This window comes from Callorhinus ursinus, unplaced genomic scaffold (assembly GCF_003265705.2).
Source record: "Callorhinus ursinus isolate GAN/ISIS: 27379988/994484 unplaced genomic scaffold, GSC_fseal_2.0 scaffold4, whole genome shotgun sequence".
Classification (NCBI taxonomy): Eukaryota; Metazoa; Chordata; class Mammalia; order Carnivora; family Otariidae; genus Callorhinus; species Callorhinus ursinus.
The window spans coordinates 17,981,917-17,997,742 of record NW_027397066.1 but is presented as its reverse complement, the minus strand read 5'-3'; the positions used below and the strand labels follow the sequence as shown (position 1 = coordinate 17,997,742).

At 37.4% G+C, this 15,826-nt stretch overlaps 1 protein-coding gene across 1 annotated transcript in view; it reads right to left on the bottom strand.

The window, feature by feature from the left end:
• LOC112835887 (cytosolic beta-glucosidase-like) overlaps window positions 1–15,826 on the bottom strand; it is a 122,014-nt gene that overhangs the window by 83,213 nt on the left and 22,975 nt on the right. Inside the window, 1 exon segment of the mRNA XM_073891149.1 lies at window positions 2,425–2,652. Coding sequence (XP_073747250.1) covers window positions 2,425–2,652 — 228 coding nt within the window.

The window sequence follows — 15,826 nt, the reverse complement described above, 5'->3', positions numbered from 1 at the left end:
AGGGTTATGTGCTTAGGGAATTACATGGAGCAATTGCATGGGTCATATGCATAGGGGAATTTCAGCCTGTAATGTTCCAGAGATGAATTAAGACTAAGTCAGATAAAATATGGAATGATATAAGAAGGAGTGTACACTATATGTTGAGTCTTGGGATGACTAAAATAATTTTTTATGAGGGGCACTTGGGTGACTCAGTCAGTTGTGACCGACTCTTGGTTTTGGCTCAGGTCATGATCTCGGGGTTGTGAGATCAAGCTCCCAGATTAGGGCTCTGTGCTCAGTGGGGAGTCTGCTTGGGATTTTTTTTCTCTCTCCTTTTCCCTCGTCTCCCCCTCTTCTCAAATAAATAAATCTTTAAAAAAATTTTTTTTAAATCTTGCTTTGTTTTTAGCAGGAGATGATACAAGCCAACATGACTGAGGCAAAGCTTTAGGCAAATTCCTGGGGTGGCATTTTGTACAAGGGATTAATGGACAGAGAACAAGTGAAAATAGGTAGACCCAGCAAGGGTATATCAAAAAGTCCTTGATGAGAATGATAAATCTCTAAAGCCGGGCAGAGGCAGAGAAAATGGCCAGGAGGGAGAAGTTAAAGAGACATAAGTGGAACGGATCATAGTTAGCAACCAATTAGATGCAGGAAGCAAAGAAAAGAGATTCAAAGATTACTCTTAGTTTTTAGTCCTTGGGGGTGTGATGGTGCTGGAGAAAAGAGAAGGTATAGATAGATGATGGATGAGGAAGGCGGGAAATTATTAGTTCACGTTGAAACTAAACAACAAATTAACTTCTGTTCAAAGTCAGAAAAAAAAAAAAAAAACTGGCCAGTGATGTCAAGAAAGTAGACATTCAACCAGCAGCAGTTAGTCAGGGGAGCTAATGTCTTTAGAATCGAGCAATGGACCTGCTAATCTTGCATTGTCCCTATCTGGGGGAGACATGAGGTGCAGCTGCGTTTCACAATGTCCAACTTAGCCCACCTTACAGAAAATGAACCTTGCAAGTACACAAGCCCAGCTAGCAGTTGTTATTGCAGGTTGTTCTTACTATGTAGGAAATTAGATAACTTACTCAAATGGAACTCCTGCCGATCAGTGAAGGCACAGCAGCTGAAAGGGATGAGCAAGCAGGTGCCTTCACTCAGGACTCTGCAAGTGCTCATGTTGCATTTCCAAGACCCTGACAGTCAACATCTCCTTAAATTCTGCACCTTAGGCACATCACTGGCCTCACCTAGTCCCAACCATAGGAGTAATGTGAAATATTTTCCAGGACAAAGTAGCGATAGAGGTTCTTTATTAAGAAACCTTTATGTTGTAGCACAGGGGTCACAAAACTTTTCTTGGGAAGTACCAGGTAGCAAATATTTTAGGCTTTGCAGGCTCTGTGATCTCTGCCCCAACTACTCAATTCTGCCATTGTAGTGGGAAAGCAACTACAGACTAAATGTAGTGAATGGGCATAGCTGTGCTGCAATAAAACTTTATTTACAAAAATAGGAGTCAGGCCAAATTTGGCCCTCGGGTCATAGTTTGCCAACCCTGGTGTATGGAAGGAACTAGCCAGACCTTAGGTTTAAATTCCAGATCCACCGTTAACAAAATACCTGGATTTGGACACGCACCACTGTAAAATGTGACTAATTATACCTTCCTCACTGACTGTGGGAATTAGAAAAAAAGTATGTAAAATGCCTCATAAATAAAAGGCATTCAAATAGGGCAGTAGTCTTTTTAATTACAAAACTTAAGAATAATAGCTAATACTTTTTGAATGTCTTTATGATATACCAGCTACTGTATAAAGCACTTTACAAAGATTATTGCATTTAATCTTCCAACAACTCTCTGAACTAAGAACTATTTGAGTATTCCTTTCTACTTGTGGGGAAACTGAGGCACAAAAAAATGCCTCAGAGATGCTTCCACAGATAGCAAGTGATATAGCTGGCCCTTTGTTCCCAGTTAAGCAGACTCCAGATGCTCGGTGCTAATCTCTGTGCTAAGTTAATTTGCTCCACTAATTCAGCTCCAATTGAAATGCCCAAAATCTTCTCAAGTTCTGCAGGGCTTTTTGTAACTCTTCACAGCATAACACGACTGAAAATAGTTTAATACATAACTTTTGGAAATTCACCTTCAGGTTAACACTCAGTAATATCTTCCATAAGTGAAACCCTTATTCCCACCCCTTCCTGCCCATCCATTTGTCCCCTCCCAACACATGTCTCCAGTTCAGGGAAAACAGAATTATTATTAAGAAAGCTAATGCAAACCCATTTCAAAAAATTTATCCTATAATCACCCTAAAAACTTGCAATTTCAAAGCTCCACTGCAGAATAGCATACTGGATTAATTATGCCAGACTGCAGCAATAACCTTGAATTAAAGCTGCAACCTTCTATTTTTAAGAAACACTTGCCTTTCTGGTTGATGAAACCTGTCGTCCCATCAGGTAACAGACGTGACCAGGAAAGAGAGAAGCGGTAATGAGTCAATCCAAGCTGTTTGATACATTTCAAATCTTCCTCCCACAGAGTGTAGCTGCCACAAGCTACATCGCCAGTCTGGTTCTTGAAAACTCTCTCTCCTCCCTGATGGGTGAATGTGTCCCAGACACTAGGGCCTTTTCCATCTGCATCCCAGTCTCCTGAGAAAAAGAAGAAAATGAAACAGTTACACTTTTGACATCAAGAGGCATATGTGGAATGTAAATATTTGTCACCAAAAGAACATACCTCATTAACTCAATGTACCATATTTATAACTTTAAAATATGCCTTTAAAATAACATGCATGAGTGAGTTCTGTGTTTAGCTGTCCCTGATCCCTGAAGCTGACTGGTGGCAAATGAAAAATTATTGCATAGTGCTGCTGCATAGCAGGCTTTCATGGTTCATTTTCTGAAGATTTCCCAGCTGGTAAACAGAGGCAGGCCCCAGCTTATGAATGTCTGAGTTGCAACTATCTCCTCCTGGCCATGACTGACAAGCCTTGTCCTTGTTGTGCCTGACAGAGTCTCAGGACCTTGTCTTTGTTCCTCTACACTTGAACTCCATTCTCCTGTTAGCTAACAGTGGAGCCTGCAATGGTCCAGTCAATTATTGTGGGGAGGGCACTAGCTTCTGCCATTGTTGACATATTAGTATCCTACCTTCGTTCATTCATGCCTCCATTAATTCCACAAATGTTATATATCAGGCTCTGTGCTGAGCACAGGAGACAACAGGGTGCACTCTGCTGGGCTTCCTGTCCTTGGAGAACTTAGCTATGGGCAATTACACAACAGCCGGGGCAAAAGCCTTGCCAGAAAACCAAGGAGGGGCATTCATCCAGATGTGGGCTACAGTCGGAGGTCTCTTAGGGAAATGACTTTTAGATGGACACCTAAAGGAAAAATTGGGTCATCAGGGTGAATTGCTGGGAGGTGGGAATGGGGATGAAATAGAAAAAAAGAGAAGTTGGATCCAAATAAGCCCACAGGAAAGAGAGAGTGTTGCACATTAAAAGAGCAGAAAGTAAACATTACATTACATTTGGAATATCTGTACACATAGAAATCTTATTTAAAATGTAGTTAGAATCCATTTTATGGTATAAAGGAGTAATTTTAAAAATCTCATGACTCCCGAATTTCACTTCTAGGTAACACCCTGGAGAAATGTTCATGTATTTTCACAAAAAGATTATGGGAGATCATTGAGGCAGAGATGTCTGTAATAACAAACTCCTGGAAACAACTCACATTCTACCAACAGTAGAACAGATAATTAATTTGAGGTATAGTCACACAGAGGAAACACGAATCAGCAGTTAAAGGGAAAGGATCAGAGCATCAGTAACCCTATGCTATAGATGGAATGTTTGTATCCCCCCAAATTTATGTTGAAATCCTAATGCCAATGTGATGGTAGGAGGAAGTAGGGTCTTTGGCAGGTGCTTAAAGTCATGAGGGTGGAACCCCCAGGAATGAGTTAGTGCCCTTATAAAAGACCCCACAGAGTTCCCCAGTTCCTTGTGCCATGTGAAAATGCAGATGTCTGTGATGCAGAAGAGGGCCCTCAACCAGCCATGCTATCACTCTCACCTCAGACTTGCAGCCTCCAGAATTGTGAGAAATAAATATTTGTTGTTTATAAGCTATCCAGTTTATGGTGTTTTATTATAGGCCTCCAAATGGACTCAGCCTCAAAACAATAAAGCTATACAACCAAAAAAAAAAAATTGAGATTTAAGAGAATGTATACAGGGATAAATGGTAGAATTTAGATTTTTAGGGCAGTAAAATTGTTCTACATGATACTGTAATGGTAGATATATTTATCAAAACCTTATAAACTGTGAACTTTAATAATAATGTATTGATATTCATTCATTGGTTGTAATGATTGCCTCACAGTAATGCAAGATGCTACTAGTAGTGGAAACTGGGGAATGGGGTATTTGGAAACTCTCAGTACGTTCTGCTCAATTTTTCTGTAAACCTAAAATTATTCTAAAATATAAAGTCTACTGATATTTTAAAGAATATATATGTTTATCATGTTTTGTATATTTCAAACATGTAAAACAATCCATGTATATTCTGAACATATACATATGAGATAAACATACAACATGCCTGGAAATTATCAATTCAGGCTAGTGGTTACCTTTGTGGAGAAAAAAGGGTAATAGAACCAGAAAAGAGTTTGACTGCACCTCTTCTGTTTCATTCCTTAAACTGGGTTAGGGGTACTTGGGGAGCTGTTTATTACACTATTCACAACTCTTTTTATATGCCTAAAATATTTCATAATGATTTTTAGATAAGAAAGAAGGTCACAGATAAACTAAACAATTACAGGAAGGTCTTTCAGGTCCTCATTTAGCATCTACTTACTCATATCTTGTGCACAATTCAAACTGAATAAGGTACTAGTTTTTAGACCAACAAAAGGACAGCACAGGCTACAAATTATGGGAAGGGACCATGGGGAGACAGCAGAGATGGTAAAAGAAGGAGTTCTGACAAAAGCAAAAATGACAGTTGAAATCAGGGTAGATACTAAGTATACAAAGAAATCATGAATATTAAAAAATTATTGTACTCTGAAGTAATAATTTAGCGGCAAAAGTGCGTCATTGATCTGGTGGGATAGTAGGTAACTCAAAAACAAAGTGAGAGAGGTAATTCAGAGGCACAAATGAGTAGCGATGCAGGCTTTTGTCCTGAGAGCATCTGCCCAGCCCAGATGATGTGAGCTGCCATTTTAATGGTCTTGTGGGACAAGGTGGAAAGGAGACAAAGTCTAAAGCTTACCAAGGATGGGAAGCCTCCACGAACATGCTTACATCAGGCTGGCAATGAAAGGGCTCCACACTCTGTACAAGAATAAGGAAGAAACAAACCCCACCTGCGAAAGAGACAACAAAGCAACCAGCTTGACCCACAGGTGGGTGGAAGGGACTCCTCAATGGTTGCAACAACGGTCCAGCCCTCCAACCATTGAATAAGTGTGAGAATGAAAGAAGATATTGTCAGACATATGAGCTCTCATTGGATACTGAGAAAAAACCTTCATCTCATTGGATACTACAGGAGGATACGTTTCACCAGAATAATCATGTAGACCAAGAAAGATAAAAATCTAGGATCCAGGAAACAGGTTTTCAGCAGAAAAAAATCAAGAAAGGGAAAGCTCCGGGCTAATGATAAAAAGAGACCTCCAAGGACATCCCTGTGCAGCAAACCCAGGGACTAACCAGCCCATGTAAGCACATCACAGGCTGTAGGAAATAGTTCTGCAAGAAGATTAAACTAATAGAATATCTAGTACGATTTTTTTAAAGATTTATTCTTTTATTTGAGATAGAGAGAGAGTGAGAGTGAGAGAGCATGAGTGGGGGGGGGAGGGGCAGAGGGAGAAAGAGATGCAGGCTCTCCACTGAGTGGGGAGCCTGATGAGGAGCTCAATCCCAGGACCCTGAGATCATGACCTGAGCCGAAGGTAGACGCTTAAACAACTAAGCCACCCAGGTGCCCCTAGTATGATTTTTTTAAATATAAAAACGTATTATGAGAGGCACCTGGGTGGCTCGGTTCATTAAGCAGCCAACTCTTGATTTCGGCTCAGGTCATGATCTCAGAGTTGTGATATTGGGCCCCATACGGGGCTCTGCACTCAGTGGGGAGTCTGCTGGAGATTCTCTCTCTCTCTCCCTCCCCCTCTGCCCCTCCCCACCAAATAAATGTTTAAAAATTTATTACAGAATTGTCAACATGCACAAAAGTAGACAGAATAATACAGCAAAGCCCTGTGTACCCATGGCTCAGCTTTAGCAGTTTTCAACATGGTGCCAATCTTGTTTCATTTGTATCCACCCAAGCGCCTTCATTCAATCTGTAAACATTGCAGTATGTGCTCTAACTGACAAGAATATTTTTTAATTGTGGTAAAATACACATAACGTAAGACTAACCATCTTAACTACCTCTAAGTATACAGTTCAGTGACATTAAGTACACTCATGTTGTTGTGAAACCATCACCACATCCATCTCCAGAACTCTTCATCTTGCAAAACTGAAACTCTATACCAAGTTAGCAGTAATTCCCCACTTTTTATGGTATTGGAATCGTACATGGGGGTCAGTGAAAGCAGAAAGGTAGAAGGAGAGAAAGTGGACAAATGGGTAAATCCTCACTTTTCACAGTGAGAAATCAATAGATTATGCCTACAACAGGACTAAAATCAAGAACTAATAATATAAGCATGTTTAAAATACAGTAGTCAATGCCAAAAGGATTAACTGAAACAGTTAAAGGGGTTTCCTCTAGGGAGAGGAACGTGGAAGGGGACCAGGGATTGATGGTTTCTGAAACAGTCTCATTTTGACTCTTTAAATTATTTTATTATATAAACTTGAATTAGCATGAAAATTAAAGAAATAATATTAAGTGAAACATTAGAAGAGGATGATAAATAAAGACATTAATAAATATATGGATAATCTAAACAAGCTCTTAACATATAAAAGGATAACAAAATGTCTATTTTGTGAGAATTAAAAGAATAGATAGAACTAAAATACTGAACCAAAACAACATATAAGCACAAAAGGGAGAAATCAGAGTTAAAGTGTTCTCAAGTCCAAACTGGAATTTATTGTTTTAAAGAAGAGTCCAATGCATCTATAGCAAAAGTTCTGTACCAGGCTCAATTCTACACATTATATATATGTTAACCCTTCACAAAAATAATATGAAGTAACGGCCATTATCACCCCCATTTTCAGATAAGGAAACTGAGTGAACAGGGTAAGTAACTTGCTCAGATTAGCATATACTAAAGCTGAGATCCTAACCCAGGCAATTGAATTTCAGAGCCCATACCCTTAACTGGCAGACTAGATGGGGAAAACTAAATAAATAAACTAAAAGAAGGATAAGAAAATCAGAAAAAATAAGCAAAGACAGGGTAAGAAAAATAAAAGCATAATCCATAAAATAAGATGGTATGACAAGATATAAATTATCACTTATAACAATATAAGTCAATGCACAGTATTCCTCAGATAAAAGACAAAGATTACCAGATCAGATATTTTTTTTTTTAAATATCGAGTGGTATACTGATTACCAATATACCTAAGATATAAAAATACAGAAAAATTTGAAAGTCAAAATATGGAAAAGATACCCCTGCCCCCTGCCCCACCATCAAAAAGTGAAGGACTTCAAGGAGAAACTAAGTGAGCATTCCTGGAGATAACATGGACCACTACATGATAGCACTATTTTAATTATGTATGCACCCAGGAGTCTGGTTTTCAAACATGTGAAGCAAAAATTAAGAAACTGAAAAGCTAAATTGACAAATCCATTTCCATGATAGATTTTGATTAAATTCTATCGAACATTTAAAAAGCAAAACAAACTAACAAAAAAACTCTACTCTTGCAGAAATTATTCCAGAAAATAAAAAATAATTCCTCAATTCATTTTATGTGGTTAGAATAACCTTGATACCAAAAACTTTCTGAGTAACTGAAAAAAGAGAGAATAAGGGTAACAGACATTAGTGATCTTGATCTAATGGATATGTATGACATTGCACAATAATAAATACTACAACTGAACAATATATATTTTGTTAAGAAGACAAAATTTTATGAAAGTTGAGCACAAATTAGTCCATAGATAAAGTCTCCATAAATTTCAAAAGTTGGGAGAAAGAGAGATGACAATCTTTCACCAATTTTATCAGAATTCAAACACTAAATAACATTAGAAACCTCCAAAAGTGGAGGGGTGTCTGGGTGGCTCAGTCAGTTAAACATCTGCCTTTAGCTCAGGTCATGATCTCAGGGTCCTGGGATGCAATCCCGTGTCAGGCTCCCCACTTGGCAGGGAGTCTGCTTCTCCCTCTCCCTCTGCCCCACCCCTACTTGTGCTCTCTCTGTGGCTCTCTCTCAAATAAATAAAATCTTAAAAAAAGAAAGAAAGGAAGGAAGGAAGAAGGAAAGGAAGAAACCTCCAAAATTTGAGGAATCTAAAAAGAAACATCTGAATAACTTAAAGCTTAAAGAAGGCACAATGGTGGTCACCAGAAAATGTTAAAAACTTAGTAACAGAAAGATAAATATGAAAACATTGTGGATTCTAGTTTAAGTGGTATTTAGAGAGAAAGCCTTAATTCATACATTAGAAAAGAAGCAAGCCTCAGAGTTAATGTGCTAAGTATCTCACTTAAATGTGTAAAAGAGAGAGAAAGAGGAGGAAAAAAAGGAGGAGAACGGAGACAATAGGAAAAAAAATAAGGTAATATCAGAAATAATAAAACAGAAAACAAACCAGGATAGAGAGAATTAACAGAGGCAAAGAGTGGTTTTTAGAGAAGTTTAATAAAATAGAAAAACCCCTGCAAAATAATTTTTTTTAAATAAGATAAAAGTACATATTAGTAATGAAAAAGGGGAATAGAGCTACAGAAACTGCAGAGATTATAGTGAGGAAAATAATATATTATTTTTAAAACTTTATTAAAAGATGTTCGAAAAATTATTTGGAAATGACAAATTTTAGGAAATTAAACCTTAACAAAATTGATTCGAGGAAAAGTGAAAAACCTGAACGATCTTAACTGTTTCAAAATAAAATCAGTAGTTAAAATGTTCCACAAAGAAAATGCCATGCCAGTTGGTTTTAATACTGATTTCTCTCAAACATTTAAAAACAAACACACAAAAAAATCCACTGTTGTATAAATTACTCCAAAAAAAAAAACTTTGTTACAGAATTTCTCAATTTATATGGCTAGAATATCCTGATTTCAAAACCAGAAAATAACATTACATGGAAGGAAAAACCAGAAGCCAATCTCACTCATAAACATATTTGCAAATGTAGATAGAGACATGGAAATTTTTTTAAAATCTAAATTGAACTTCCAGAGATAAAAACTACAATGCCTGAAACGAAAAATATACCAGATGGGATTAACAGCCGATGAAACACTACAGAAAAAACAGTTAGTGTATTTGAAGACATAACAATAGAAACTCTCTAAAATCAAACATGAGGAAAAAAAGACTCAAAATGTAAACAAAGGATCAGTGACCTCTGGGACAACTTTAATCAGCTTAATATACATGTAATCAGAATCTCCAAAGGAGGAAAAAAAAAAAGGAGGGCACAAATACACAAATATTTTTTGAAGAAATAATGACTGAAAAAATTTTTTTTAATTTAATGAAAACCATAAACCTAGAAATCCCATCAAGGAACCCCAAGCACAAGACAAATATGCCAAAGCATAACCAAATTGCTCAAAAACAGTCATGAAGAGAAAAATCTTAAAAGCTGCCAGAGGAAAAAGATATATAATGTCTAGAGGAACAAAGATAAGAATACGGTGGATTTGTTGTCAAAAACAATGCAAGCAAGAAGACAACGGAGTAACATCTTTAAAAAAAATGAAAGGGACAAAAATCTGTGTAACTAAAATTTTATACCAATAAAAATATGTTTCAAAAATGAAGGCTAGGGGCGTCTGGGTGGCTCCGTCGTTAAGCGTCTGCCTTTGGCTCAGGTCATGATCCCAGGGTCCTGGGATCGAGCCCCGTGCCAGGCTCCCTGCTCCGCGGGAAGCCTGCTTCTCCCTCTCCCACTCCCCCTGCGGTATTCCCCCTCTCACTGTGTCTCTCTCTGTCAAATAAATAAATAAAATCTTTAAAAAAAAAATGAAGGCTAATACTTTTCCAGACATACAAAAGCTCAAAGAATTCATCACCAGCTAACTCTTAATACCTTAAAGGAAGTCTTTCAGGCAGTCAGCAATGGATGCCAGATGAAAGTATGGATCTACACAATGGAATGAAAAGCACCAGAAATGGTAATTACATGGGTAAATACATAAGATTTTTTTATTATTCAAATCTCTTTAATAGATAATTTATTGGGTAAAGAAAAATAATGATAATGTAGTATAAAGTTTATAACATACGTAGGCATAAAATGTATGGTGACAGTAGCACAAAAGTCAGGGAGGGAAAAATAGAAGTATGTTGTTGTAACAGTCCTTAGTTATGCATGAAGTAGTATAATACCACTTGAAGGTAGACTGTAGCAAATTAAAGATGTATACTATAAATCCTACGGGAAACACTAAAATAATAAAACAAAGGGTTATAGTTAGTAAGCCAGCAAAGAAGATACAATAGAGTCATTAAAAATAAGTTATCTGAGAAAGACAGAAAAAGAGGGAAATGAGAATAAAAGACAGATAGAAGAAATAGAAAATAAATAGCAAGATGATAGATTTAAACCCAACCATATCAGTATCATTAAATGTAAATGAGTCTAAACAGTTGAAAGGCAGAGATAATCGGATTGAATAAAAACATCAGACTCAACTTTATACAGCCTACAAGAAACCCACTTTAAATATTAAGACAAAAGTAGGTCGAAAGTGTCAGGATGTAAAGAAGACATACCATGCTAATTCTAATCAAACAAAACTAGAGTGGCTATATTAATACCCGTGTAGATTTCAGAGCAAGACTATTACTAGGTATATGAAAAATCATTTCATAAAATTAAAGGAGTCAATTTATCAAGAAGATTTACAATCCTAAATGTTTATGCACCTAATGACAGAGATCCAAAATACATGAAGCAGAACCTAATAGAACTGACAAAAATAGAAAAATTCACAATCGTATTTGGATATTTTAATTAAAAAGACCAACAAGACTATAGAAAAATGGACAAAAAGGTGTAAACAGTTCCTTCACAGAAGGAGAAACACATGGCTAGTAAACACTTAAAAAAATGTAAGCGATCATTAAAAATCTGGAAAATGCAAATGAAAACCACAATGAGATACCATTCTACACCCACACAGTTGGCACAAATTTAAAAATTGGGCAATATCCAGCATTTGAGAGATTGGTGCATGGCAGCAATGTTTATACACTGCTGGTAAGAGAGCAATACAGAAATATTTAGTAAAGTTGAAGAAGCACATAAACCAAAAACCAGTAATTCACATAACACCATATACCCTATTTCTACAAATGCAAACCAGGAAACGTATATATCCATGATTCCAACAAACGACAACAAAAACCCCCACTGGAAATAGCCCAGATTTCCTTTGTCAGGACAATTAATCAATAAATGAATAAATAAACTAGAGAATAGTCATACAGTAAAGACTAGACAGGAGTAAGAGTGGATGAACTGCATCTATTCAGATCAACATGCATAAATCTCCCAAATGTAATATGGAGAAGGAGAAAGCAAACTGCAAAAAATATACATATTTCCATTTACATAATATCCAAAACATGTAAAACTCACAATCCAGTTGATATCAGACAAATAAACTCTTAGACTGCATCAAGATAAAAGCTGTATTAAGATCATGTAAAAACACTACGGAGGAATCAAGAAAAACATTTGAGTTACTTTTGTTATTGGGAGTCAGACTTGCCCGAGAGAAACATTTTTTTTAAAGATATTTATTTATTTATTTATTTGACAGAGAGAGACACAGCGAGAGAGGGAACACAAGCAGCGGGAGTGGGAGAGGGAGAAGCAGGCTTCCCGCGGAGCAGGGAGCTGGATGATCCCAGGACCCTGGGATCGCAACCTGAGCCGAAAGCAGATGCTTAACGACTGAGCCACCTAGGTGCCCCCCAAGGGAAAGATTTTAAGGCAGGTGTTGAAAAAATGAGTAAGAGTTCTCACAGTGGACCTGATAAGGAAAAAGCAAATGCATAATTCAGTGGTAACGCTCAGGGTGAATTGCAGAAAGAAGGCACTAGGGATCCAAAGACCCCCCCAGTTAGCTGGTTATTGCAGTATTTTTGGTAAGAAATTATAGGCTTCTATATTTTATTTTTTTAATAATTTGGAAGAAAATAAAATTGTCTCTGAAGTCCTTACCATGTTAGGACATGGAAGGGATTCCCACAAAAATGTAAAATACTGATATTACCTACCAACCTAAAATCAAAGATGTCCAAGGCTGCAAAGTATGACGGAAATAGCACAAGCTCTAGGTCTGGTAATAGGTGAGTTTAAATCCTGTCTCTACCACTCACTTCACTTTTTTGTACATAAAAAGTGGGAGGATAAGATCTGTATCGTGGGGTACTAGTAAAAATCAACTGAGCCAAAGCAAAAGTCCTAACAAGGTACATGGCAGAAGGTATGTGCTCAACAAGTGTCCTGTTTCTTCTCTTCTAGACTCAAAACAACAAACACTAACTACGTTTACACAAAAAGTGACCAGTTGCTCTTTCTCTCTTCTTTCGGTGGCCTGCTCTTGATACCATAGTGCATACATAGGAATTACTCTAAAAATATTTGCAGACTTGCCTGTGATTAAGATCCTGTGTCCAGCGTTGCATGACTTGTCTGTGGGGCCCTCAGCTTCCTGATTTGGAAGTCATCAGTACAAATGGGGCCATGTCACTTTTACTTTTGCCGTAACAATGCCATTTGAGAGGACATAGATCTATGTAGATCTCAGTCCTCTGCATAAAGGAAATCAGGTCAAATAAAAAATAAGTAAGTGTGTGAGCGTGTGTGTATGTGTGTGTGTCCCCTTCCTTCAAAAACCAAAAGTGGCATTACCACGACACCACTTTTTAGAAGTATTCTCTGACTCCCCATCAGAACCACGCCCTCCTGGGTGCAATTAACACAGAGAGTTGAGTCATCTTTAAAAATATCTTTGCCTCCTTCACACTTGGAGCTCTGTCAAGGCAGGGGCCAGGTTTCACTCTTATCTGTGTCTCTCCAGGACCACGAATAATGTTTGGAAATAAAGTTTCTCAGCTATCTGAAAGTAGAGCGTTCCTAGGAAACTTTTCATAACCTGAAACCGCATAAAGCGAAGAGTACCCCCTGCTCTCCTAAGGTTTAGCTTATGCCACGTCACTTTCATGAGAAAAGCCATTACCATACTAATGCAGATAAATGGCATACCATGAACTTTAGGAAAGTGGAGGTTACCTGTCGTAGGAGCTGAATAAAACAGTTTCTGTGAGGTGTGTTTACCATAAAACATAAATATTGATGTTGCTATCTCATCACTTCACAGAAATATGCAGAAGTTATTTTAATGCTTGTACGTTATTGCAAATTATTTGAGAAATTAAATGTGGCTAAAAATTCAAGTAGTTGCCATTTATAAATTATGACCTGGTGTACTTGCAGACAAAAAATATTTGTTTATTTTTGCAATTAACATTCAAATGTATTAGACATAACTATTCTATGTGGAACTTTGAGGTTATGGTAAGCAAAGATTCCCTGATCTACTAACAGCACTCTGTGTCCAAAGCTAATTCAGAAGAGACAGAACCTCCAAAGTGACAAGAAAAACCACTAGACTCTATGGAAACGCATTTCAATATGTCACAGGAGGATGGAGGGTTCCAGAAAAGATGTCTCCAAGGAAAAAGAAAAAGAGAGAAACTGATAAAACATCTGATGTGTTTGAACATGTCAAGAAACAATTTACATTTCTGGCCGACAGTGTGGGGATGAATTAGTGAAAGAATCCTAGAATAGGAAGCCACCAACAACAGACAATTATTAACTCTCAGGCAAAACAAAAACTGTACAAGACAAGAAACTCAATCATAGGATATTAGGTGGCTCAGTCGTGCACCATTTTTACATAAAACAGTGATGTAAAAACTGAATGAAGATTTAGACAAAATTTGTTAAACAACCAAGTGGGAAAAAACGGAGACGAAAAAGTTTGCTTTGTGAGTATGTTCCTAGAGCAGGCTGAGAAAACCTCATCTTACAAAATCGGAAGCCAATATATTTTCAACTAGAATACCAAATAATGACTGTATATGCATGCTATTTAGAAACATAGAAGTAAGTACTAGAAAAAGATGGTGAAAAGACTCACATATGTTGGCTTTAGGGAACTAAGTAAGAAGTTGAGAGAAGTGACATAAAAGATCTTTGTTGTTGGGTGTTATAATTCTCACAGTACTGTTTGAGCTTTTTTTTTTTTTAAGATTTTATTTATTTTGACAGAGAGAGACAGCGAGAGAGGGAACACAAGCAGGGGGAGTGGGAGAGGGAGAAGCAGGCTTCCCACCGAGCAGGGAGCCCGATGCAGGGCTCGATCCCAGGACCCTGGGACCATGACCTGAGCCGAAGGCAGATGCTTAATGACTGAGCCACCCAGGCGCCCCAGGACTATTTGAGCTTTTAAACCATTGTACATGTTACTAAGATAAAATTAAAAATTAAGTTAGAAAAGTCAAGATAACCACAAGAGAAAAGAAATTACAGACCTAAGTCGACCCTGTTTGGAGGTTAGAAGTGGTGTAACATCCAGAGGCATGTGAGAATGTTCCGGTATGCTTCCCATTGTCCCAGAAACTGGGCTACTCTGATATTTAGTGGCAGGGCCAATGATGAAGACCTGCCAAGGGCAGGACAGCCACACACAGAACCAAGAAATGATGAGACCAAATGCCAACCCGATGGGAAACACCGCACTCAATGGGAAAAAGAGTAGAGAAAACTATAATGGGGGAGGGGGAGGTAGAAGAGAAGAGGGAGAAGCAAAAGGAAACTACCACATTAGAAAATATAAAATAATAATATGGCAGAAAGAAGCTGAAACCTTGGTAATCACAAACCCACTAAACAGTCCTGTTTGAACAAAATAAAGGTGAAGAGGAAAAAATATTTATGATGTAAATACTGATAAAAATAAAGTAGACTTAGGACTATTGATATTGTGTAAAAAGGCATCTGGCTGGCTCAGTCAGAAAATCATGCAACTCTTGATCTCAGGGTAATGGGTTCGAGCCCCATATGGGGTGTAGAGATTATTTAAATAAATAGAACTTTAAAAATTACATAAAATGAATATAAAGGAAAAGCATTAAATGGGACAGAGTAATATTCTCATATCAATAAAAGTTACAGCCCACCAAAACCATATAGCAATCATGAACTTTTGGGCATCTAACAATAGAGTTTTGACAAACACAAGAGAAAAACCTGTGATAAATGTAGGATATAACGAAAATTCCACTAACACAGGAGAGACTTTCTCAGGAAATAACAGAGAAAGAGAGAATTTAATTAACAGAGTTTATAAATTTATTCTCTTGTGGACAGATGTCTCTGACTTTATACGTATAGGTACATATGTACGTATGTGTATATAAGATGATACAATACACACAGGCGTACGAGAGACAGAGATTGCTATTCAACAACAGAAAATTATTTTCAAACACCGTGAAGTATTCACAAATATTGGAATTCACACAGGTACATTCTCTGACAA